The sequence below is a fragment of the Anastrepha obliqua genome, chromosome 6 (genome assembly GCF_027943255.1).
Source record: "Anastrepha obliqua isolate idAnaObli1 chromosome 6, idAnaObli1_1.0, whole genome shotgun sequence".
Taxonomy (NCBI): domain Eukaryota; kingdom Metazoa; phylum Arthropoda; class Insecta; order Diptera; family Tephritidae; genus Anastrepha; species Anastrepha obliqua.
In genome coordinates, this window is record NC_072897.1 from 67,487,783 (window position 1) to 67,514,339 (window position 26,557).

At 38.5% G+C, this 26,557-nt stretch overlaps 1 protein-coding gene across 6 annotated transcripts in view; it reads right to left on the minus strand.

Annotated features, from left to right (window-relative positions):
- Positions 1 to 26,040, minus strand: part of LOC129249764 (plexin-B) — a 112,222-nt gene extending 86,182 nt beyond the window's left edge. For 3 of the 6 annotated variants that reach the window (XM_054889388.1, XM_054889386.1, XM_054889387.1), the window contains exons 1-9: positions 24,736 to 25,881; positions 23,914 to 24,674; positions 23,540 to 23,842; positions 17,922 to 18,725; positions 15,757 to 17,856; positions 15,465 to 15,598; positions 14,693 to 15,390; positions 14,057 to 14,634; positions 13,820 to 14,002 (exon numbers count right to left, since the gene is read on the minus strand). In XM_054889388.1, coding sequence (XP_054745363.1) covers positions 13,820 to 14,002; positions 14,057 to 14,634; positions 14,693 to 15,390; positions 15,465 to 15,598; positions 15,757 to 17,856; positions 17,922 to 18,725; positions 23,540 to 23,842; positions 23,914 to 24,674; positions 24,736 to 25,468 — 6,294 coding nt within the window. In that variant the 5' untranslated portion in view covers positions 25,469 to 25,881. Of the gene's footprint in view, positions 1 to 5,817; positions 6,775 to 13,819; positions 14,003 to 14,056; positions 14,635 to 14,692; positions 15,391 to 15,464; positions 15,599 to 15,756; positions 17,857 to 17,921; positions 18,726 to 23,539; positions 23,843 to 23,913; positions 24,675 to 24,735 lie in introns of those variants that run through there. The other 3 variants (XM_054889389.1, XM_054889385.1, XM_054889390.1) reach the window with 3 other exon arrangements.
- Between the last annotated feature and the right edge of the window lie 517 nt (positions 26,041 to 26,557).

The window sequence follows — 26,557 nt, forward strand, 5'->3', positions numbered from 1 at the left end:
ACGCAAAGTTTTGTTTCACCACGACAACGCAAGACCTCATACCGCAAGGCAAACATTAGGCAAGCTGAACGAGCTCGGATGGGAGCTATTGCCGCATCCACCATACTCTCCGGATATTTCACCTTGTGATTATCACTTTTTCCGTGGACTTCAATCCCATATAAGTAACAAGAACTACTCCTTAAAGGAAGCTATAAAAAGGGATATCAAAGCGTATTTTGGCTCCAAGGACAAACAATTTTTTGAGCAGGTAATTAAAAATCTGCCTAAACGTTGGGAAGACATCTATACTGTAAAGGTGAATATCTGTACATTGTTCGCGCATCACTACGAAACGACAACACCAAATGACGTAACCATTTTTATACATTCATATTTTCACCCAATGAAGGTTAGAGACATGTTTTTATGACAGCTTGCTCTCCTTCTCTGCGCACACAACCGCAATTGCCACTAAAGTCCAAAATCGCAACAAGGTCCTCAAATCGCTTGCCGGCAGCACATGGGGCAAAGACAAAGAACTGCTACTTTCGACATTTAAGGCAATTACTCGGCCTGTTCTAAACTATGCTGCGCCTGTCTGGTCGTCTGGAACTAGTGATACGCAGTGGAAAAAGCTACAGACATGTCAAAATACCGCCATTCGGACAGCGACCGGGTGCCTCCTGATGTCTCCCATTCAACACCTACATAACGAGGCACAAATGCTCCCAGTAGTGGAGCACAACAAACTGCTCAGCAAGCAGTTCCTGCTTGGATGTTACCGCAGGTTTCACCCCTGCAGATACCTGCTTGAACCTGAGCCGCCTCCCAGGCACGTCAGAAGACACCTCTTAGACTACGCTGACGAAATCCAGGACAAAACTGACCGCAACCTACTGGACCGGACAGTATTTAGACAGTCAATAAACGACATCCACCGGGAGACCGTCACCACCTTCATGAACTTCCGTCCTGTGAATGCCGTAATCGGTTCCAACCACCACCTATTGCAGACGAAGAGCTCCAGCTTCCCCGTGAGACTCGTGTAACACTGGCACAACTACGTTCTGGATACTGTAGCAGGTTAAACTCCTACATATCCAGAATCGACCCCGACATACCAAACATATGTCCGGCATGTGATGGTACCCCGCACGACACTAACCATCTCTTCACATGCCCCCTCAAACCGACTCATCTAACACCCTTCTCCCTCTGGACCCAACCTGACGAAACAGCATGTTTCCTGGGCCTACCCCTAGATGAGCTAGACGAAGACGACCGGTGATATGCCTACACTGACAGGGCTACCAAAGCTGTTAAAACAACAACAACATGTTTTATGATGGAACTCCCTTCCCACAGCCCCCAGGCCGCGCCACCACTCTCATTCGTCACTAATAATCGAATATTTGCTTAAATTTAATCTGAAAAATCTTATTTTTCCTTATTTCCCACTATTTATAGCACACTCTAGACTTCATAGTCCGCATAAGCTGTTCAACTACGACCCAAATGCAAAGTTCAAAAACGGTTTGAGATAGAAAATTAATAAAAATAATTTTGCTTCATACTTTTCTGATTCGTTGTTTTGATTTTATTCAACGAGGCATAGCAGCGGATGCCGGGTATTGTAATATTAAGGTTATTAATAAAAAATTATTGTCTATGAAATTATTGTTTGTAATTCTTTTATATACATATCCTAAATCAAACAAAACTACTCCTACGCGAGCGGGGCCGCGGGTTAAAGCTAGTTGTAAATAATGAAGGAAAATATATTATTGATTAATAAATACTTTAAACATCTTTTTTATTAATTTTAAAACCACCTTTAAAAAACGCACGAACTTATGGACTGTCCTTATAGTTTTTAACTAGTTAGTACTCATTATTTAATTTAACACAGTTGGTTATGCAAACCCAAGCACTTGACAATTAATAACTAGATACGAACCTCTCTTTTTTTATATGAGAGCGCGCCAAGGAATTCGTCTGGGTACTTGGCAGCATTGCCAATCCCTTTTAGATATAGAATAGCTGTTAGACGAAATGGCGAACTGTCAGAAATAAAAGGCACGAACAACAGACGAAAAGAGATCATTTTCACGTTAATGAAAAATTGTCGCCATTTACAGTAATATACTATTTGTTTTAAAATAAGTTCAATAAAAATCAAATAAATGTAAACAAAGCTCCTTTCACAAAGACTTTTACTGCCTCTTCGGTTTCTAATAATTAATACACATATTCAAGACCAAATTATACTTTTCCCAATAATTCCTTTCAGTTCGATACCTGATTGTTAAATAAAAATCATAAAATAATGACAACAAAACTTGCTATTGAATTTCACAGTAATTCACGCTCTACTTAACACTTATTACTTTATGCGCTTGCACTTCTACTCATATAAATGTGCCTAATAACTATCATCATTTCTAGATATAGCAACTCGTCTCTGCTGGCCACTTCTGTCTTGTCGTCTTGTGTGAATGCAAATTCATTTGTTTTAATATCTCCCGATATTCTTCGATCCAAATGGAGGTAGAAGTACCAAATTACCTGCGCTAAATCTTTCGGAGTTCACAGCACGGTCAAATCTATCCTTCGTCTTATTACGCATAAGCTGGATATGTTGCCTCACATAATGGGGTAGTTCGTCAGTCATCCTGCAGTGTTTTTAAACTATAAACTTCGTCCTTTGCAGGAGCGGTGCCTCTTTCAAATGAAAAATCTCCCGGAAGCCTTAATCGCTTGAGATGGTCCTAGCGAGTGATTGGCCAGTAGTTTCATGTACCGCTGAGCGATAGGCCTACAAGACTACTTGAAGTGTGTTCGTGTTGTGTGTACCTTTCTTCAATAAAACGTTTCACAATAATTCCTCGTGAGTTCGATCACTGAGTTGCTAACTAAAAGTCACAATTATTATTGAATTATTAGTTCACGTTCACACGTCCGCACGCATGGGCATGGTTTTGGCAGTGATAGGTTGAAATTGAACCCCAAGCTCGATACAAACAGTACTCAAAAGTTTTTGACGAATTCCAATTGAAAAAATTGGACTCGTTGACTCGCTTTCCGTTTACGGGGAGGCTCTGCCGTGGATGTGTTGTGAGTGATGTGATATTAGAACACGTTCTGTATGCCGGATATTCACAAGCGCGAGAGCAAATCCAAGGTATTCTATTCGAATTCTAGTCATGACTTACTTCAGTTAACAACACAAAGCCGTTAGCAGCGGATGTAACAATAAATTGCTGAGCCAACATACCATCGCTTTGTTTCCATTCTACAAGAGTAAGCTTCTACCAATTGATCAATATGATAATGCAATAATTTCTGATAGTTTTTTCGGTTGATTAAAAATCACATTATCGCTGTGATGTATACTTCCCAATATCGTAAAACTTATTGCGTAAATGAAACTTGCTAACTGAAGAAAGCCTACTTTTAAAAACAGACAATAAACGGTCGTCTTTGTTAGTACTACACAAGGGAGGAAACCGTCTGATATTTCGTACAGTGCCAACAAGAGAAATATTTTATTTGAATAATTATTATGCCAAGAAATTATTGGCTGTAATATTGCAGCCATGATAGAGGTGGGCCAAATCCAAAACAACTCGTTGCCCTTGACATATTTCTGGCTGTAAGTTTATAGACCATATAGGAAAATTGAAAAAATTTTTGTGCGAACATCGGCCGCTGTGGACGATTTCAATCCATTTTTAGCAGGTTTACTAGGCCTCTATAGCATAAATGGGCATCTACTATTGAAAGGATTATATGTCCATCTATAGTCCGACGTATCTACGTTCTCGTAAGGTGAAAACAAATCTAGCTTGTCAGTAGGCCTCCAAGACCTACGATTGTCTCTATCATCAAAACGAAGAACGCTGTTTGTTTCAGTAAAACGATCTCTTAACAGAAGGTCGCGAAATATATACTTCAGCCCAAAGACTAGACTCCCTCCATGAGATCGGTATACACCTACATAAAATGGTTAAAAATAAGCTACCATTTGATATTTGGGTTTGAGTTTATTTTACCTGTCAAATTCAATACACCTAGATATGCGTCGAACTCTTCTCGACGTTTCTTTCAGTACCTTCCATATTACTGAACTCAATGGTTATTTTCCTTATTATTTTTGTAAAACATATGTAGGTCAAATGAGTCCTTGATAGATGTAATGCCTAGAACAAGAGTAGTTCCAGTTTTTCCTGAAATTATATTTCCTTTTCTTGCCCTATTATAACAGACGATAAGGACCACACCAAATATTTATCTTTAGAAAAGTATGTCGCTGTTGAATTAACTGCATCACGACGCTCCGCCGAGTTAGCTGTATTTTCATACTCGGTAAAATGCATTCTATTTTCAAATTTACTAAAAAAAGCATAGCCCACTGATGCATCATAATTGTGATTCGAAAGTTAAACTACTGTTATATTCAAATCATCATGAAAAAAATTATGTATTCAGTTTGACGGCCGCCGTAGCCAAATGGGTTGGTGCGTGACTACCATTCGGAGAGAACGTAGGTTCGAGTCTCTGTGAAACATCAAAATGAAGAAGAAATGTTTTCTAATTTTTTCACGACTCGCGCCACAAATAGGAGGAGAGGTCGACCAAACACCCAAAAAGGGTGTAAGTGCCAATTAAATATAAATATATATATACATATATATATATATGTATGTAAAATCTAAATGCTTTGCAGATAAACCATTTGAAAATAAATATCCTGAATGGTTCTACACAAATATAATACATATTTTATTTCAATTTAAAATCCGATACCTCTAAATTGATCACCCTTTATTTAATAAATCATAGTATTTAGGATATAGTAAAAACATATTTTAATAATGCTTGTTATTTTGAAGATAGTGGCGCAGAAGTGTTAGAGGCGTAGACAATTAAATTAAAATTTAAATTTAAATTAGAATTTAAATTAAAATTTAATTGTGGTCGTTTTAATGTGGGATATTTTACAAACATACTTTTGTTAACTAGTTTTTAAGTTAAATTTTTATTCTGCCTCAGCATATTCTGTTTGTTGTTTTACAAATTTGATTTTTGTAACGCACTTTTTGTGCCATACTCAAAACTTACAATATTTTCTATATTTCTTTAAAATCATTTTCTTCTTCTTCTTACTTTAATGTTTTTCATTGTTTTTGTATTTCAATGTTTCATAAATTCATTTAAATCCTAATTTTTGGTTATTTATGTACTTTATACTGATTCTTCTTATTTTTATTGTAAACATATGTATATTGAGTTGTCCGGAAAGTAATTTCCGATTTTACATATAGACGGCGTTGATAATTATTTTAAACAGTTTATTACTATTTATTTAATTTTTTTCTTTTGACAATTATTAGCTGTCACTTTTAACTTGCTTTAGAAAAAAGTGCGAGCAAATTTTGTTTATATTTGTTTGTTTTGCGTCAATTTTTATATCGACCCTTCAAAAGAGCATTTTCGTCATATTTTACTTTATTATTTCCCTAAAGGAAAAAGCGCAGAGAAGGTTGCTAAAAAGTTGCGTGATTTATATGGTGGTAAAGCCTTAAAAGAAACACAGTGCCGAAATTGGTTTATCAAATTCCATTCTGGAGCATATAAAGAGTCTTGGACTTATAAAAAAGCTTGATACGAAGTGTGTTTAAAAAGTATCGCGAATTTTGTGTTTTTTCAAAAATTATTTATTTATTCATTATTATCTGTTTTGTCCCCTTCACAGTAATCGCCATTAGGTATTATGCACTTGAACCAACGTTTTTTCCAATCTTCGAAGCACTTCAAAAATCATTTTTTTTTTACCTTGTTCAGCTCTTCCTTCGATGCCGTCTTTATCTTGTCAATCGTAGCCCAGCGTCGTCCTTTCATGAGCCTCTTCAGTTTTGGGAACAAGAAAAAGTCACAGGGGGCCAGATCTGAGGAATACGGTGGCTCTGCCACCATTAGCGTGTTCTTTTTCGCCAAAAAGTCGCGCACAAGCAATGATGGGTGAGCAGGGGCGTTATCGTGATGCAAGAGCTAATTTTTGTTCTTCCACAAATCCGGGCGTTTCTGGCGGAATGCTTCGCGCAAATTACGCATAACTTGCAGGTAATAGTCCTCATTGACCGTGGGAAGAACTCATGATGCGCAATGCCCCTGGAAAGAAAACGGTAAGCAAAACTTTGACATTCGACCGAACTTAGCGCGCTTTTTCCGGTCTTGGTTCGTGTGGCGGCTTCCATTGAGTTGAGTGAGCTTTGTTTTCCACGTCATAACCATAAACCCACGATTTGTCACCAGTTATGACCCTCTGCAGCAAATCTGGGTCGTCGCGGACAGAGTCCAACATCTCATTAGCAATGTTCATGCGATGCTGCTTTTGATCAAAACTGAGCAGTTTTGGTACGAATTTTTCGACGACCCGTCTCATGCCCACATCATTGAAAAAAATCAAATGGCACGGGCTAATCGATATGTCTAGGTCCTCAGCAACTTCTCTAACTGTGATTCGTCGATTGGCCAATACCATTTTCTTCACTTCATCACTTTTTTCGTCTGTTGTTGAAGTGTTCGGGCGTTCGGCACGCTTTTCGTCGTTCACATCTTCTCGGCCTTCTGAGAACATTTTATACCACCGATAAACGTTGCTTTTGTCCAAAGTAGCTTCTGACACAGTTAACATTCGGAATGCATCCGCGCATTTAATTTCGTTTTTCACAAAAATTTGAAACAGGTTCTTTGATCCATCTTTTTGAATAGGTAAAAATCGAAGACGAGCTGAAAGACGTGCAAGCAAAACAGCTGTCAACAATTAACTGAACATTCAAAATAGCCGAACTCGTCGGCATGAGTGAGAGACATGAGTACCAAACATATCGCCACAAAAAAAATCAAAATTCCAATATACATAACCTGCGAAAGTTCAAAATTCGCGATACTTTTTGAACACACCTCGTATTTGAGTACAACATGAATAAAAAGAGATTCATTTAACAAACCGAATCAACGCTTGTGATATGCATCTTAAACGCAATGAAGCGTAAAAAACCACTTCAAAGGCTGATATTCACCAAAAGAAGATTATGCTGTCAGTTTGGTGGGACTGGAAGGGTGTGGTATATTTTGACCTGTTTCAGAGCAACCAAGCGATTAATTAGGATGCCTACTGCCAACAATTGTTCACTAGGTTCAGTTTTTTGCAAATAAAGGCCAGATGTTCTTCTGAGCGCGGAATAATGAATTTGCCGGAAAGATGGAAAAAGGTTACCGAACTAAATGGAATGAACATAACTGATTAAAGTTCAGTCTACATTTTAATGAAAATGTATTTGCTTTCCTTTAAAAAACCGGCAATTTCTTTGCGGGCAACTCAGTATATTATATGTATGCTGTCTTCGTAGCTGTTCGTTCCCCCGACAGTCGGTTCTAAGTTATTAAAAGGACGCGGATTTATATCCGGCCAAGGACTGTTCTCATATATATATGGGGAATGCTTATGCTGCAGTGTTTTCTAATAGACAATGGAAAACCTCCAAAGGCATTTCTGCCAGGAAAAAAGCTCCTCATAAAAAACCATCTGCCTTTCGCACTCGGAGACCCCTCCATTTGTGGAACAAGTGTATTTAAGTAGAGGTGAATGCGTATGGGATATTCAGTCCTAAGTTTAGAGCGTTAACTTGTAAAAGAGTTATAATAAAGTAAAGTAAATTGTGTTGCCATTAATTTACGACTTTTGTTTGACAATCGATTAATCGAACTCTGAGGAATTATTGAGATTTTTATTTGGATTTTAACGAAACGAAATTTGTAACAACTGATATCAGAAGTGGGATTGTTGAGTAAATAGAAATGGCAAGTGAGCATAAAATTAAACATCTTAACAAAGAATTGAAATAGCGTGGGTTGTTAACTACTGGAGAGAAAGCGGAACTACGAGCACGGCTGAGCGAGCCTATGGAGGCATTGGGCGTCGATGTAGACGAACATGTGCTGCAGTGGAGGCTGAGGAATTATCGACCAAAGTGAAGAGAAGGCAGAGCCTACAGGACCTTCAGCAAATATAGACATGCGACTGATTATGTTAGAGGATAAGTCCGCAACTGTGAAAACAGGACACACGTATGTATATCTAAACTAGAAGCTGAGAAGACACATATGAACTTGCAAATGGAAACGATTGAGACTAAAGTAAATGCCGTGAAGACACAGAAGGTTGCAACTGGAAACGATTGAAGCGCAGGTAGATGCAGCCAAGACTTGCCTCAGTGAACTAGAATTAAATCTCCCGAATATGTTAACCAGTGGTCCCGAAGTAAAATCTCTATTTTTTGATACCGATATTTAAGCTCCAGTTGAAAAAAACAACAACAAATCTTTGGAGTATTACAGAAAACGCTGCTACATTGGATGTCTCGCTTAAGAGTTCCGCCGCCGAAGTACTACAGGTAGTTCCCGAAGCCGATCGGGGCAGCGATGAGTATCTGATAGCAGCAATAGCACTTCAACCATTTCACCTATCTACATCTGCGGTGTTACAACTGCGGAAAGACCGGACATATGACACGCAATTGTATCAAGTCAGCCCAGAAGTTCGACGTGGGCGTGTTCGTCGACATTGAGGGGGCTTTTGATAATGCCACTTTCGGCTTAATATGTTCTTCTGCCGAACGACACGGAGTTAAACAAACCATTGTAAAATGTATATATTCCATGCTCTCTGAGAGGCTGTTAACCGCTGGTGATAACAGTGACGAACTAATCACAGTCAGGGCCAAGCAAGGATGTCCCCAAGAGGGTGTTTTTTCTCCGCTGCTGTGGCGCTTGGCCGTAGACTCTCTACTAGCGGATATGCAGGAACTCGGTTTTCACGTGCAAGCATATGCGGACAATGTCTGTGCGCTAACATCGGATAAATCCCTAAGGTGGCTTTGCACGAAAGTGCAGAGGATTCTGGACAAAATCGATGACTGGTGCATGATACAAGGTTTTTCCGTTAATCCAAACGAAACAACCATAGTCTTCTTTACGAGAAACGGAAATTGGATGGACTTAGTCTTCCAACACTGAAAGGTGTGACACTTGGTCTTACCGATAAAGTTAAATATCTAGGAGTTATCTTGGATAAGAAGCTGACTTGGGAGACACACGTTTCACTGAAGCCTTTGGTAAAACCTGGGGTCTGAAATCTGATGTGGTCCTATGGATATACACAGCACTTATCATACCAATCATAACTTACGCCTCTGTGGTCTAGTGGCGACGGAGCATGGTTAAGTCCAAAATCCGGGAACTATACAGGCTGCAAAGATGTATATGTGTATGCATCACGGTTGCCATGAGTACAACCTCTGGTGATGGCCTAAATGCTATGCTTGATTTGCTCCCCTCGGATCTTAGGATATAACAGGAAGCAATAAAAGCAATGTGTAGACTACATTAATATTGTTTCTGGCACGAAGATGGAGCTTCGGGACACGGAGAAATCCTTAAGTTGCTATCTGAGCAGTATCCACTATTTTTGCCACCTAAAGACGGCCTCACACCCATAGTTTCATTTGGAAAAAGATTTGATGTCAGATTTCCATTGCGTGAGCAATGAAGGAATCCAGAATGCATGCAGGGAGGTTTGACGGATATTTTCTTAACCGATGGGTCCAAGAGTGAAATAGGGTCTGGAGCCGAATGGTACTTAAACGATAGTAACAAGTATCACTATGCTATGGGGGAAACGGTAACCGTTTTCCAAACGGAAGTTTTTGCCATCCTGAAAGTAGACTAATGGATAATCGAGAGGAGATGAATCGGGAAACAGATTGGAGTTTTCAGTGGCAGTCAGGGTACACTGAGGGCCCTGGAGAACGCGAAGCAAACCTCAAAGATTGTTCAAGAATGTAAGAAGAAGCTCAATTCTGTCGCAAGACATAACAGGCTTGTACTTATATGGGTTCCGGGATACTCCGGTGTTCAAGGAAACGAAATTGCCGACGAATTGGCCAACCGTGGATCAGCGGTACCCCCACAGGGGCCAGAGCCCATAATCGGAATCAGTTCCGCAGGAATCAAGAATTGGATCAGCGATTATGTAGGCAATCCACATAAAGAGCGATGGTCCGGTCTAAAACGCTACAGAACTGCAAAGTGTTTTGTGACAAGTCCGAACAGAAAACTGTCAAACTTTCTACTAAAACATGCAAGAAAAGACGTTCGGTTGATCGTCGGTATCATTACAGGACACAGCCCATGGTGTCAACATATGACCACCATTGGAATCATTGAGGACCCAATGTGCCTGTCATGTTTGGAGGAGGCGGATAGCACTGAGCACTTTCTCTGTGAGTGTCCTGCTTTTGCTAGAGCACGGTTACGAGTTTTGGGTTCCGATGTCGTAAGAATGAGTAATATTCTTTCTCTAAAATTGGAGAATATTTAGAGATTTGCCAAAGAATCTGGAAAATTCTCACAGGACTAACTATCTGTTTCTGTCTTTATTCTTTCCTCTTTCTTTGTCTGATACTTTTCTCCTTCCTTCCTTGACTATCTACCCTTTTTCCAGAGCTTTAAATACTATGGGCTTTTTAGCCTGAGTGTTTTTGGAACCACCAAATCTCCTGGTGCTCCTTGGCTCGACCTTTTCAAATATCAAAATATTATCCTTTGGTCACCCACAACAACATTCATACTGAACGTAAAGCTTTTTGTCTTTTTGATTTGAGATACCTATGAGTCCCGGAATCCGTGTCGCCAGCGATATACCTTTTTTCACACACTTGTCTAATCAGTCGTTGGTCAGAGTGTAGACTGTGTTGACTTTTTTCGTACATCAGCCCCACAATCTCAGCTGGTTCCGCCAGCCGATCAGGTTAACGGTCTGATATTGGCCACACCTTCCAAATTTTTGCACTATGGCTTTAACCGCGCTAATTCGGTTAGAGACTTCGGTGTTTATCTGGACTCTAAGTTCGGATTTATCAAACGGAACCCCCAAGAACACCCGCTGACAATAAAAAGTATATTTGCATGCCTAGTAAATATTTTTAAGTACGCAAGCTCTGTCTGGGTTCCTGGGTTTGCCATACGTTCAGATCGATGGGAGGGTATTCAAAACAAAATTCACTAAACTTTCTCTTCGCAGAATGTTTTCTCAGGATATCGTGGCAACATATAATCTCCATCGTCGAATTTCGAACTTACTGAGGCTTTCAAACAATAGAAAAATTATGGATAATAGAATAGATTAACCTGAACTATTTTACCTCTCTTTCTTTTTAACATACCCTCAGACCTATAAGAGATAAGTCCATATATTACGTAAAATATGATATAGCTACTTATGGCTTGAATGAAGCAATTCATAAGTTTACGTCGCTGATTAAAGTTATTCCGGCACATATAGGTGTTAAATTAACCAGAAAAATATTCGAATAATCGCTTTGTGCATATTTCAATAATAATTTTCTAATACCTATATGTAACGCAAAACATAAATATATATGCAGTTCTTTTATTTTATAGTTTTTGTGTGAATCTTTGAGGGTCAAGACCGCGACGTCACCTTCTGAAAAAAACTGCTGGTAGGACAAGGAATTCCAAGTTGCCCCAGAAAGTAAAGGCTGCCCATTAGACCTCGCTACAATTGAGTGCAACGCGAGCGATGTGGGATTGCTACCGAGCACTGCACAAGCAACAGCTACGGGATGTCTCCTGCAGTGGAATTCACTAACGTAATTGAACTATATTCGCGTTGTTATCTTTCCTTAACCAGAAGTTACCGATTTTGCTATTCGATAACCCATCTCATAACAAACATCGATAAGACAAAATTAGCAGTGTTCGTTCACAAGTCGACTATTGTAAACAAGACAACAACAATTTTAGTGCGGTTAGCTCAACGAGAAAATAAGAATTGGTGGTTTTAATTAAAATGGTATTTCATAATCAAAAAGTTATTTTAAAATAGCCCGAATATGTATTTCGACGTTTGTTGTGGGATGTGACAATCGTTTCCATTTGGATGCATGGGAGTTCCAAAAACATTTTCGGTTAACTCCAGACTTGGTTGAGGTCCTCATTTCTCAGTTTGACAGTCAACTTTGACTTTCCGGAATTACAGCGATTTCGAATGAAAACCAGGTAGATCTTGTAATCTTGCAGTTTATTCAATTCTAACTTCTGCTTTTATATTACTGGGTTCTAGTTAAACTGATTTATCAGGGTGCGATGTTAGCAATGGCCCATAGGTATATATATGTATATATCAGTATATAGGTACTTGCCATGAAAAAAATTCACGGTTCACCAAATATTTTTGTCTTCGTTAAGAAAAATGGGCTTATGGACAACAGCTCAAGCGCGTGAGGGAATATGTGTAGCGCTCGTTTTATGCAGCCTTCTCCTATGCAGGTATTTTGCTTTTGTAAGTAGATACAATATTTGGAATATCAGCTGGAGGGCCGCAAGTTTTATTGTATAAATAATGAGCAAAGGGATATATTTTTATCAACATTTACGGATAAAATATGTATGCAAATTATACTCATTTTGGCGACAAATTTCACTTGTTAACCAAGGAGTGGGGAGCTAAGGAAAATCGCATTGCAGTGATTGCATTACATAAGTGTGGTTAAAGTGCAAGCGAGATTTACGAATTGCTGAAAAAATTTAATATTTGGAGAATGTTTGCCTTCACTTGTTAACCAAAGAGTGGGGAGTTAAGGAAAATCGCATTGCAGTGATTGCATTACAGAAGTGTGGTTAAAGTGCAAGTGAGATTTACGAATTGCTGAAAAAATGTAATATTTGGAGAATGTTTGCCTTAGGTATGAGGGTCACAGTATGGCAAACGCAAGTCCTTGTAATACTTAAAAAAGTTGATTGGATAATTTGCGTTAGATGTGAAGGAATTAAAATCAGGGTCTGTAGTGACAGCTAAGCTAGTCTAAGGGCCTTAGAAACCGCTCACACCTCGTCGAAATATGCTCGGGAATGTGAGCTGAGGCTAACCTCTGTTGCAAGGTGGAATGAGCTTGAACTAATATGGGTGCCGGGGCACTGACAAGGTCATAGCAAAATTCTTTCTAAGACAGAGGAGAAAGCTACGAGCACTGGCACGGCTAAAAATCGGGACTCTATGCAATCTGGTTTGGAGCACGTACGATAGTGCAGATCATTTTCTTTGCGACTGTCCGGCTTTCCCCAGATTTAGATGGTATATTTTTAAGTCGAACGTATTGAGATTTGACGAGCTACATTCTCTTTCACTCTAGAAACTGCTAAAATTGGGCAGTATGTAAACGAATAATGAATCCCATCCACACCTGTCCATTTTTATCCTTTAAATACTATAAATTGGTCTTAAGTGCTATGAGCAGTGTTGCTTGAGTGCTAGGAAAAAAAGTGTCCACCCAATTCTACCCACGTCACTGCTGACAGCTATGAATCTGAAATTGTACACCTTCATTAGTACATTGAACCAGCATTAGCATAGATAATAATATCAGCGTTCCCACGACAGTCGGTTCTACGTAACCGGAACGACCCCAACTTATATCCGGCCAAGGACTGTCACTTCAGCAGCATTCCTCGTATATGCACGGGGAATGTTTATGCTGCTTTAACAACAACAACAACATAATAATATCAGCCTTGACTTGGCGCTGATGAGGTGACGCTTCAAGTTCTCAAGAAAAAGACTCTGTCCAAATGGCACCGGTTAGTACGTCAGGCGCTCTTTGATTATTAATAATAATCAAAAACACTGCAACTTCTTCTAGTATATTTAAATACTGAGCAATATTTGTACAAATAGTGCTATTTGAATACTTACTTCATCCCTGTATTTAGTGACGTATATATAGAGCTCTTTCAATGCCGCTATCATGTCGAATTCATCACTCTGTTGGACTGATAGTTGCTGCATAGCCGTGTTCATTTCCTGATCACTTATCTGTGGCAAACGTGAGACTTCGCGGTAAAATTGTTTAACCATCTTGCGGTACTGGGGAATGTCCTTTAAAAAATAAGAGATTATTCAAAAGTTTTTCACTTTACTTTCGAAACAAACCTTTGCAAATAACAATTTGTTCGATGGTGAATCTTTACCCAATCTATGTTCCGTTGTGGAACATGCGTCCATAAAAGTTTGCGCTATAACACTTAGGCATGAATCCAATGTTACTGTCTTATTTACATCAAAAATGAAATCAGGATTTTTTATAAAATTGACCCAAAAACGCAAAAGTAAACTGTTTGATTTCCAGGCATGAAGAATTTCCGTGTCGACAAACTCATGCCTTCGCACCGCTTCATCAAGAAGATCGAATAACCATTTAACAGCCGGTGGTAATTCCTCATTTACTGTTAGTATCGTGGCAAAAAAGTCATCAACAAATTTTTGTATTGTTCCCTTAGCAGCCAATAATCTTGTTAAATATACTTCAGGTATAGTTTTGTTTACACGTTCACTAGTTGCATTGCAAGCAGAAGCAGTAACGTTTCCTCCAGAAATTACAGAGTTTTTTATATTCATATAATGATCAGCCGCTACTGGTTTTACCAGATGATACACTCTCGGCTGCTGCAACCCACTTTCGATGTCGTTGTTAATAATAATATGAGATTGGGAATTGTTTATGTAATAAACTACAAAAAAAAATTATAATTAAGTGCACCACATGAAAGTTACAAATAATTGTCTTACAATTATGATACGGTGGTTGTTGTTTGCTATAATGTCTGTTATAACTATCGCCTTGACGTGCTATTAGAGACATTACAGCTGATTCCTTGACACCGTAATGCGCAAGTGTATTGAGACGTTTCCAACCATTTATCGTTTTAGTAGTTACATCTTCATCCTGCAAAGTTAGGTGGCCGCCACGGCCATGACGCCATTCTAAGTCGACTTCATGCACTGATGGTCGGCAAGAAAATGGCGTATTTTTAAATAGGGCATCTAATATTTTTGATTTGACTTGAGAAATAGTATCCCAATCGAGCACTTTGCATTGAACCTTCTCATCAAGGTCATCCTGAACAATATGCAATACCACAACGGAATGTGGAATTTGCTCGTGCAATAAACGCTCTTCCGACAACGAGTATCGAGCCTCATGTGTTATAGTGTCTACAAGACCTTTTTCGATTTGATGTTTGATTGCTTTGAAAAGTAGAAATAGACTCGAACCAGCATATTCTTTTAAGTAATCATACATGCAAATTGCCATGTAATTTGTAAGCATTTTTTCTACAACACTTTCTGTTCGTCGTAACATTAAATGTGGATGCTTCCCCACCACTGACTTATCTACTAACCGCAGCAATAAGCATTTTAAAATCTCCGTCGTATATTCCATTTTGTTCATTAAAACTATCGTTAACAGCGAAGCAACATTAACCCTACACAAGTACAAAAATTCCAACATATCGCATTCAACGTTACTAATAATGCGTTTCACAATATGACTACTTACTTGTCGCGGATATTAAATGTTTTCTGAGACTCCAAAGTTTCAATAAAAGTTAATACAAAATATTTATTGCTTATCAGTTGTCCAAATTGAAGCATAGCAGTATCGTACGGAGTGTGAGGATTATTCATTCGTAGCTATTAAAAAAAAATATATATATATAACCGTACATAATGATTTTTGTGCAGCTCGATAGTTAGTAAAAATACGTTAAATTTCAAGCATATTGTCTGCAAATGTTCACCTAGTAGATTACAGCTGTTTCGATTTGCACCAATGTAAAAAAAGAGCTTACCTTTGGTGCTATCAAAATTGGATGGTCTGAAACTCCAGGAAAAAACACTTTCATTATGTAATTGACGTGGTCGAGGGTAGGTATCCCGCTGCTCTCCAAATCAGCGGTCAAATCAGTCATGTCGGTTTGTAGTTCAGCAAAAGCCTGTTTACATTCCGAACGCACATTGCTTTCTAAAGTAATCATTTGAATTTGTATGCGTTTATATTCACGCTCTGCTTGTGTTGATTTTCGTCTGTAGATTATTAGGACAACAAACAAGGCCACCAATGCGATGAGAACTGTAACAACAATACCGACAAATGCATTCGAAAATGAATATGGCTTGAGTAGATCGTACTTTAAGTAACCAATAACAAATCGCAAGTTTCGACCAACTTTTACAACAACTAATGGCAAAGAGTTGGGCTGTTCGACGCCATTTTCATCAGTTGATAAAGGCTGTTTCTCCGGAGGAATACAAACTAATTGATTCAGAGCTAAGCTAGTAATATTACACTGCAATGTGCCAATAGTTACATTTACATCATACTCGTCTGCAGCGAGGTTTAATTGTTCGCCTTCTATTACTAGTGTATCACCTTTATAAAGCTTAACTCCATCTGGAAAAGGAGTGTACTTTGGGTCGGGCACATAAACAATTGCGCTACGTAAGTTCTGAAAATATTTGCTCAAATCACGTACCCATTGCACATTATCCATAATAAAACCAACTTGAAGGTTGAATTGTGTTTCCTGTATCCTTACAAAAGCGGCCATGTCAGGATTTACACCTGATCCACCAAAATAACCACTGGCGGCGTTGATCACTGTTGTATATGAATATGAATTGTCTTTAACTTGTGTGCTCCGCTTTCTTACGCTTTCAAAATTAAATTTCGTAAGTGATGAAGCGTAAGGATTTGCAGCTGCCGTTTGGATTTGTTCTAAAGAGGCCTTATATTCTAAATATTTTTCATTTACTGACGGTGATGGGCACTCCATTTGGTTTGGATTTATGACAGTACAAGCACTTTTATTAATGCGCTCATTGTCAATAGTAACTTCTAACTCTGGTTTCTGTATCGAATTGAGGTGTAAACCGTGGACTGTTATAACCCTTCCACCGCTGGCAAAACTACGCAATGGTTTTATTTGCATTATTCGCGGGTCTTGTGTGTAATTAAATATAGAGCATATTCGTTTCGTAGGTATTTGGAAATTATAAACATAGTTTGTACCAATTTCAGGAGATACGAATTGATGTTGATTATAAGAGTTCCCATGCGATTGAATTTGTGGTAACCTAGGATTGTTACAGGAGAATGTACGATTGGCACCATCTATAACTAATTGTAAAGTTCGTATGGGCTCCGGTTGTGTAGCTTCAGATGTTATACAAGTTAAACGTGACGAAGATGCCTGAGTAACGTTGATGTGACATTCATACTCATCCAGAAAGGCCCGTATACGCGAGCCTATGTTAAGATATTTTCCCATGAGTGAAATTTGTGTGCCACCCGATTTTGGTCCGATTGTTGGTTGTAAACCATTAAGCTGGATATTCTTGAAATGAAACTGTACACTGGACTCTGTGTAGCCGGCTTCATTGGCAACTTTTATGGGTGCAGAGAGCTCATATGCAACAGCACCAGTTCTACACTCAATTTTTACAGATATTTCATAATTAACCAATTCACATGGAACATTGCCAATTGATATTTTCCCACGCACATCTTCTTCTCGTATACCTAGATTACTGCCTTCAATGGTAATTAAGGTTCCTCCTTCAATTGGACCTGACAGTGGTTTAATCATGTCAATACGGGGACGCGGACATTCATTAGCACGAGCCATCAAATATGGTGCGTCATATGGCACTACAGTATGTTCGGGGACTTCAGGCGAACAGGTCTCATTGTAGACACACGAATTACTGCACCACGCGCACTGGTATTTTGGATCTCTTGTTACGCATAAACTACAATCTGCATGCTCCCGATGTGAGCCCAATACATCACATTTATACAGAATAATTGTTGCCGTATCCACATAGTGTTGACGATTCCATGTAATATCCACTTTAGCCTCATATTCATGGGTATTCGTTTCATAAAAGTACTAGATTTCGGAAAATTATTATAAACTAATTAATTGATAAAACTGCATTGATCTTATAAACTTACCGGTGTCTTTTCGCATACAACAATTTTATTTGATTCGATGCGAGCTGGTAGAAGCATTTGGGATGTTTCAATCTGAACCGTACATAGAAAGCCGGAATGAGCACTTTTTGGTTTGGGAAGGTTTTCAATTTCTAATTTTATTTCTTTTGGCACTTGCACAGGTAGCAATATTACTTGACGCGAAGGTTTTAAATGTGGGCAAATTTCTTCGTTACTAATTACACTCTCCATATTTTTGCATTGTTCCATTTTATGAACGCATTTATTGTCAAAGATACACCAGTTACAGTCCCAAATACTACGAACGCATTTCTGACAGGTATTGTGACGTGCGCAGTCAAAAAATGCAAAGGAACGGGACACAAAATCTTTATTGGTTTCCGAACTTCGAACAGAAAGAGGCACAAGAACATGGTCCATATTCGAATTGATATTGGGTCGTTCCTCTATCGGTGGTGTCATACAAGCTAATCCATTTTCAAGTGCATCAGCGTCAATAGGAGTTGAGTTTCCGAAAACGCAACGATACTTAGCGTTGAATGGTTCTGGCAACGTACGTATAACCAAGTGCACCTGTGTAAGCTCAGTGATTGGTATTTTGTCCGGAACAACAGATTCGAAATCAATGCATTGTTGGCCGCTTCCTAAGGAAAGCCAACGAGCAGCAGAAGTATCCTTTTGACAGGTAGATCGGACAGTACAACGTTTCTCCAAAGAACACCAGCCACAGAATGGATCACGTGATTCTAAACATGAAGAACAGTTTGAATAAACTGAGCAGTGTTCTATACGAAGTTTGGTTATCTGTTTGAAAAATTGTATATGGAAAGATATATTAGTTGATATGTTTTTCGAGCAAGTTATTATTAAGGCACGCAAGAGATTCGCAGTGCAACTGAAGGATAAAAATTATAAGTGACTAATAATAGGGCGGCCGACTTCCTAAACTTCGCTTTACAATTTAGCACTGCTAAGCGAAAAAACCTACAATGGAATTTTTTAACACCACTGCGATGATGATTTGCATCATAAAATTCTGTGATGAGCAATTTGCGTATGTTATCAGTATCAATAACTTGAAGCATTCATTTATGAGCATAAAATGACTACGCAACATCTTTTTTCTCTTTTATTACGATAACTTTTGACTTTGTACTTATGTCAGTCAACCGACATCTCAATGCGCTTACAACAGCTATATAAATTTGTGTTTGTTTACTATTTGAAGCAACAAAGTGGTTTCGTTTTAAAAGATTGCTGTTCGCAGAAATGTGCATGGAAGCAGCAGTTTTAATACATTTAATAAAAGAAAAAGCCATTAGACATGTGTGTCACAACCCATACCTTCACGGTAAGGAGCTTATCGGCGCAACACAACTCTCCAAACAAGCCCATCCCCTTCTCTCCTGCTCCAATTCCAGTGGGGGAACAAACCAGCAGCTCTTGGTCCCCCGCACAGTCTGCTCCGTGCGTAAAGCCAAAATACTTCGAAACCTGGCATCAGTCACATGCAGTTTCTGCAATGGCTGGGGTGCCACTTTCGGAGATGCTCTGGCCTGCGCACCACTCGTGAGTAGACAACTGACTACGCTGAACCCTGCTGCAGAACCCTGCACCCGCAACAGCCCCCCGTGGCGCGACCGCCCACCACTATCAGCCCGCAACAACAACAGCGGAACGCACAGCAGTCCCAACGTTGACAAGCACACGCTTTCCTCACACCCCGAATTACAACAGTCCTACCGAGAAGCTTCAAGCTTCTGAAACAATGTCCTCAAATCGCTTGCCGGCAGCATTTGGGACAAAGACAAAGAATTGCTGCTATCGACATTTAAGACGATTGGTTGGCCGGTTCTAAACTATGCTGGCATGCTGTGGATAAAGCTCCAGACTTGCCAAAACACAGGTATTCGGACAGCGACGGGTTTCCTCCTGATGTTGCCTCTTCAACACCTTCACAACGAGGCACAGATGCTCCCAGTAAAGGAGCACAATAAACTACTCAGTAAACAGTTTCTGATTGGGTGCTACCGCAGGTTTCACCCTTGCAGACACCTGCTTGAGCCAGAGGCGCCTCCCAGGCACCTCCTCAGTTACGCCGACAAGATCCAGGACAAAACGAAAAGACATCTACTGGACCACATAGTGCTTAGACAGACAATAAGCGGCATTCATCGAGAGACCATCACCACCTTCTTAAGCTCCCGGCGACCGAATGCCGTAATCGGAGTCCAACGACCGCCTACAGCAGATGAAGAGCTCCCCGTGAGACCCACGTGACACTAGCACAATTACGTTCTAGATATTGTAGCAGGTTACAACATACCAAACATATGTCCTGTATGCGAAGGCACCCCGCACGACGCTAACCATCTTTTCACATGCCCTTCTAAACCCACTCATCTAACCCCTCTCCCTCTGGACCCAACCTGTCGAATCAGCATGTTTTCTGGGCCTACCTTTAGATGAGTTAGACGAAGACGACAGATACAGGGCTACACAGATACAGGGCTTGTGTTGCTGCTACAACAACAACAACTGCACTTATTCTACAAAGAAAAGAAATACACGTGCTCGTATATGTCTCGCCACGTTCATTATAAATATTCGACTTTATTTTGCATGCATTATATAAAACATAATGATTTAATAATATTAAATTAATTAGTATTACAAAAATAATGCCAAAAGCCCTGAGAAATATTGCATATTCATATGAGGAAAGGAAAAGAAAAATTACACCCTTCCACAAATTATATATTGAATATGATAAAATTTAATGATTTACTTAAATTTTTTTTGTAACAATTGAAGTTTGCACCCAACTAATTTGTAGGGCTTGTGTACACACATAAATTCAAAACACTTGGACATCGCTCACACTCCCTTTTGAAACTATCCTTTTGGAGTAGCAGCTATAGAATACACTCTTTCATAACTGAGATAAGGAAAGCAGCAATAACACAATATCTGTAATCAAACGAGTTGTTGTGTTGTAAGTGGGTTTCTATTTATATTTGTGGCCTTGGACAATTCCAGTGTTTTCAAGCGCCATTAGACTTTGTCATGTTTTGATGTGTGAACCATATTAGTAGTGCTTACAGTGGGCTTAAAAAATTGCTTCATGCTTAAAAAGGAACTAAACCGTGGACAATTTCGTGGAATTATTTTTCGCAATTTTCAACGCAGATTAACAAGGCATGAATGGGCGAAAACATGAATCCGTTAATTGGCGTACAAGTACCGTAAATAGTGGGAAGGTGAATTTCTTATTCAGCGATGATGTCCAGGACGCTCATATAATATCAATTGCTGTATGATATATCGGTGTTGTGCGCGAAATGATTGAACATCGTCATGTCATATATCGTGAGACTGAGGCACCCTTGGACATTAGTACGACGACAACAATAAGATTTTGCATGATCACCTTGTGTTACGGAAGATGTGTTTACGTTTGATGTTATACGATTTAAAAATGCACTGGAAACGCTACTGGACAAAGTGCTTCGAAACTTGGTTCAAACGAATACAAAAGTGTATTAATCATCATAGAATATATTTTGAAAAATAAATAAAATAATAAAAGTGATTTGTAATCTATAACTTTAAAGAATTGTTAATGTCTTAACAGTGATAAGTTTTATGTTACCTATTTGAAACGCAATCCTTAATTGTGTTAACAATGTAAATTCCATCACATCCAAAGTGTAAATATTTTAAGAAATTCCAGAATGTCTGCAATGTTTACACCAATTGGTATCAGACAAAAACATGCCATATAAGTTATAATGCCAATAATCTGAAAGTTATGGCTACTTAGATGAGAAATATCTGATATACATCAAAGCAAGCAACTTCTTTTTTTCGACATATGTTGGATAAGCTGGCTTTATTTATGAGAAATTATCTTTCAAACAATCGATGAACCGATTTAATTGCACCTAAATGCAATTAATTAATCTCTGTAAGACTGCTTTCCGGCAATGCCGTCCGTATCTGGAACTCAATTCGAACTTAATTCGAGGCAACTTCAAAAATGCTTTGTATTCATGTACATTATTACCGCCAGCTGCGAAGATGTCTGAAATAACTAACAAACTTTGGATTTCACAAAGAAGACATGGGATCGTTGGAGTGGAGTGGAAACAGCAAAATGGGATTGAAATATTGGATTGGCCGACAGAGTCACCTGATACTCTATTAAAAATGTTTGGGAATAGTTAAGCAAAAACTTAAAGGAAAACAAATATTAGGTCGGTGCCGCGGAATTTTTTGAGAATAACTTCGCCGCTCTTCCCATGCCCCTCCATGTGCGCATACCGCAAGATGATCACTGCTGCTATGGCTCGCTTCATACCTACTGAACATCTTACGTAAATCCGTCCAAATTTCCCAAAAGAAGCGGCTGTTTTGGCAAATGAGTATAACCACCTATGCCAGACCGATCCCGGATACCCTTGTATAAGGGATATCAAAATGGAGATTCGAAAACTGATAAATTAACATAAGCGGACTAAATGGGTAGAACATTTGAAGACCTTTCACCTGTGGTGTGGGTAAATTCTGGCCTGCCATAAGGTCCCTGTTTAACCTGAGGAAGTTATTGTACAGCGCGCAATCATATTTGGTAATTGTGGTTAGTCGAACCCGAAGAGAAACGAAAATTTATTTTGCATCTTCCTCTACACAGAGTCAGGGGTCGTGTTATCAGACGGTGGCACAATATTTTAAGCAACAGTGCACCGCTTGCCGTCACCAGCGAGCCTCCAAAGGCATTGATCTAAAAATGTTATGTAATGTAAAAAATGTAATGTTGCGGTTATGAAGAGAAACTACCGAATGTAATAGACCCGGCAGTCATAGTGCTTCGTCGGCTTACACAGGGAACTTCCAGCGAACCAGAACTCTTTCCCACCAGAGATAAGGTTGCATGTTTTTCTTCCATCCCATCCGCTAAAGTTAATCAACCTGACAGCGGGTGACAGGATTTACCTCCTTAAATGTTTTTTACTGGGCACGCTTGACCAGATAGATAACTATTGGCATTTTAAGGTTATGGTCCTACTGCTAAAGAACGTTAAACCACGGTACACATTTGTCTCCTAGACGGCTACTATTATTACACAACGCTGGTTCATAAAATTAGAAATATATTTTACTGTAAGTAACTTTATACTCCTCGGGAGGATGGTCGATTTTCGGGGTGTGAGCGAAAAGGGGGATTGTCTACTACAGGTATTGAAAGTTAGAATGATGGCTGACAGCGATTAGAGAACTCTGCATTAAGGGGCACTGTAGTCATTCGTTCAATATCGGGAAATACACATGACAGAGCCTCTCTAAAATTGGCACCAGCCAAGGCATTGCTTGGACTGACACACGGAAAGTGAAAAGGACAGTAGGAGAATCGAAGTCCCCTGGTGGGTGCTTTGAGTAAAAACTGGCATGTTTCGCCAGGGTCTTAATAATTAATTAATATTAGTACTAACTCTCAAAATAGTCAAAGAATCCGTATAGAGAATGTTTGAAATTCAAAAAATTCATCATGAGGATAGCCCTAATAACAAGACTCTATATTACTTGTACACTCTATCAAATAACTTTTTTATACTTACCTTGCGTTTCGATAGTACATACAAGAACTCCCTGTTTGAAGACATCATGGTATCTTGAAGAATTTGATTGCCTGGATCAACTACTATCTCTTCGTATTCACCCGCATTATGGCCAGATATCAAAACCTTTTTTATTGTGCCAGCCTCAGTTCCCAAAAAAGCTAACGAATGAGGACCAGTAGTCGTTGCAGTGACTGATGTTATACTAACGTTATCAAAATTAAACAGCGCTTGAGATGTAATCGCTGAAGATCCACTAATTTTTAAGCCCACCGTACAAAAATCTTGAATATTACCTATGGTCTACAAACAAAAAATAAGATATTTGTAAAACCAAAACATTAAGCCACGTTAAATCGAAAAAAAATACTTACGCCAGCTACTGGACAGTGACCATCGTCGATAGTACCAGATACATAACCTAAGTTGCGATCCTTAATAGTACCATTAAAACACATATGTATATTTTCATTAAACACTTCTTCAATATCTTTCAGACTATATATACACATAGCCGATTTGGCTTCCACTTGGTCGGTAATTTCTTTTGATGGCGAGAAGACTGTAACTAAAACAGAATCATCACGTTTGATTCCCATCTTTTTTGCTAGTTTTTGGCCAGCTTGTGCAATCTTTGCATCGCGTAGTATATTATAGTCAGTATTATCCTTAGTTGCAAGACACTGAATGGTTACCTCAGTATAGGTATCGTAATTTGGATCCGTCACGCATATACGTGCTAATCGAGTCACGTAGCCGGCTTCATCAGCTAGATGTGACCTTTTCTGCACCAGCGCAAAATAGGCATATTCTGAAGAGTTAAACCCATACACATAGTTAACAAGAAAGTGATCTCGATATTTCACATCTATATTAATAATAGATTGTTGTATTGAAAATTCAACATAATTTAAATCGTCTAACCGGCGTGACGAAATCGCTGGTACGTCATGCCTATAATCGCCTACATTTGTAAATGTTGTGCCGACATAGAGAATATCTTCGTCTTTCCAGGAATATTTTGCGGGACCGATAAAAGCATACGTGGAGGCAAACTCATCGTTAGCAGCCAAAGGAGTTTCAATGAATTGTGGCGAATTCGGAAAATTGGTAAGATTATACATTTCACAAGCACCTATATATAAATAATATTTGATATATATTGGCATATCATTTAAAGTTAGTAAACCACTCACCTTGTCGAACACTGCCACATACAATGAGTATTCCCATACCCTGCGCATAACTAACTATTAGGATTTTATTATGGTTATTAACTAGTGTTGTCTCGACATCATCGGGGCACCCACTTGCGTGACATTGTGGCGAATCATACTTAGGTCCGGTTAATGCCTGAGATAACACCCTCAAATTTTCATTCAACTGTAGGATCTTATTAGTTGAACCAGCGTAAAAAACATTACGCTTGAAATCATATGCTAAATGAGTAAAATAGTTTTTGTACTGGAAACCACTTAGTATGGTTGGTGTCGAGCGATTGAGAGCATTCAGTGCGCTTGTTATTATTGAAGAAGTGACTCCATCAGATCCTCCTTCAATGTTACTACCTCCAAGAGCCACGGCAGGCAAACTGAATTGCGCCACTATATCACTTGACGAAAACTGAAGGCCCATCTGCGATGTATTTGTACTCGTTGAACTCGACAGAGTACTCTTTACTGTGCTGCTACCACTTCTGTTTCGACTGCTGCCATCAGTCAATGCTGTAGCAGCAGTAAAAATACTACAGCATACGAAACAGATAGCGCAAATTGTATAAAACCTAAACAATTGTAAGAAACTTCGTAGTTTTTGCCTCCGCCAAATATTTCTTCGTGCAAAACCATTGTCGTGTGTACGATTGTAATCTTGAGTCATCAAAACGAGATTATCAGCATATTTTATCACAAGTCGTAAGCTGTGAGTCATTGTTGCAATTGTTATTCGAATGACATCAATGACTTTCTTATACGCCGTGTATACTCTGATTCGTGGGAGTGGAGTTTTTATACTACATGTAATTAGTAAATATCACTGATCTACTATTAAAACGGCTATTTTAAGGATTTTGCATACGCTACGTATTCCTAGGCAACATGACTTTTGTTTTTTGTACACTTTAATCCAATTTTGCCACTTTGATACCATTTCATCACTTTCTTTTTTAGCGATTCAATTATTTTCCTGAATATTGAGTTAAAATTTTTTCATATCCCCGACGAGTACGATGCTATCAGGTCCTTTTTAAGTCTATTTTTTTTTTTTTGCTGCTGTTCCTCTCCTTAGATAAATATGTTCACTCTCCAATTAAGGTCCTTTTTTATCTTTAGATATAAAATATACTGAAAGTTTATAAAATAATATTATTAAACTACATATGAAATTACCCTACATCACTTTCATTTTCAAACTATGCTCCCTAAAGTGTCTTTCAAAAGTAGACCCTAGATGTCAACAGTAAATGATTCCTAACGGTACCTTTTTGTCATCTGTCAAATTTTTTTATTTATTTACTTTATTTATTTATTCATTAATTAATGTCGAACTACATATGAAATTACCCTACATCACTTTCATTTTCAAACTATGCTCCCTAAAGTGTCTTTCAAAAGTAGACCCTAGATGTCAACAGTAAATGATTCCTAACGGTACCTTTTTGTCATCTGTCAAATTTTTTTATTTATTTACTTTATTTATTTATTCATTAATGTCGAACAAAATTCAGAACAGATATTTAAGAGATTAGTTCAAAACTAAAATACAAGTAATTTATAATATTTACGATTAAAAAGTGCAGTAGAATTAGATTATCAACATAAGAAACTATTAAATTGCTAAATATATTAAGTTAAAATTTAATTTTAACGGAATTAATTGTTTTGAAACTAAAATAACAAATATTTAAGAAGTATTATTTTGATTTGTAACATAAAAAGTAATTTTTATTTGCATTTGAAAAACGTGTTCAGCCCCAAAAAGGTCCAAGTCCGAAAAGGTTAAGAGATATATAATATAAAT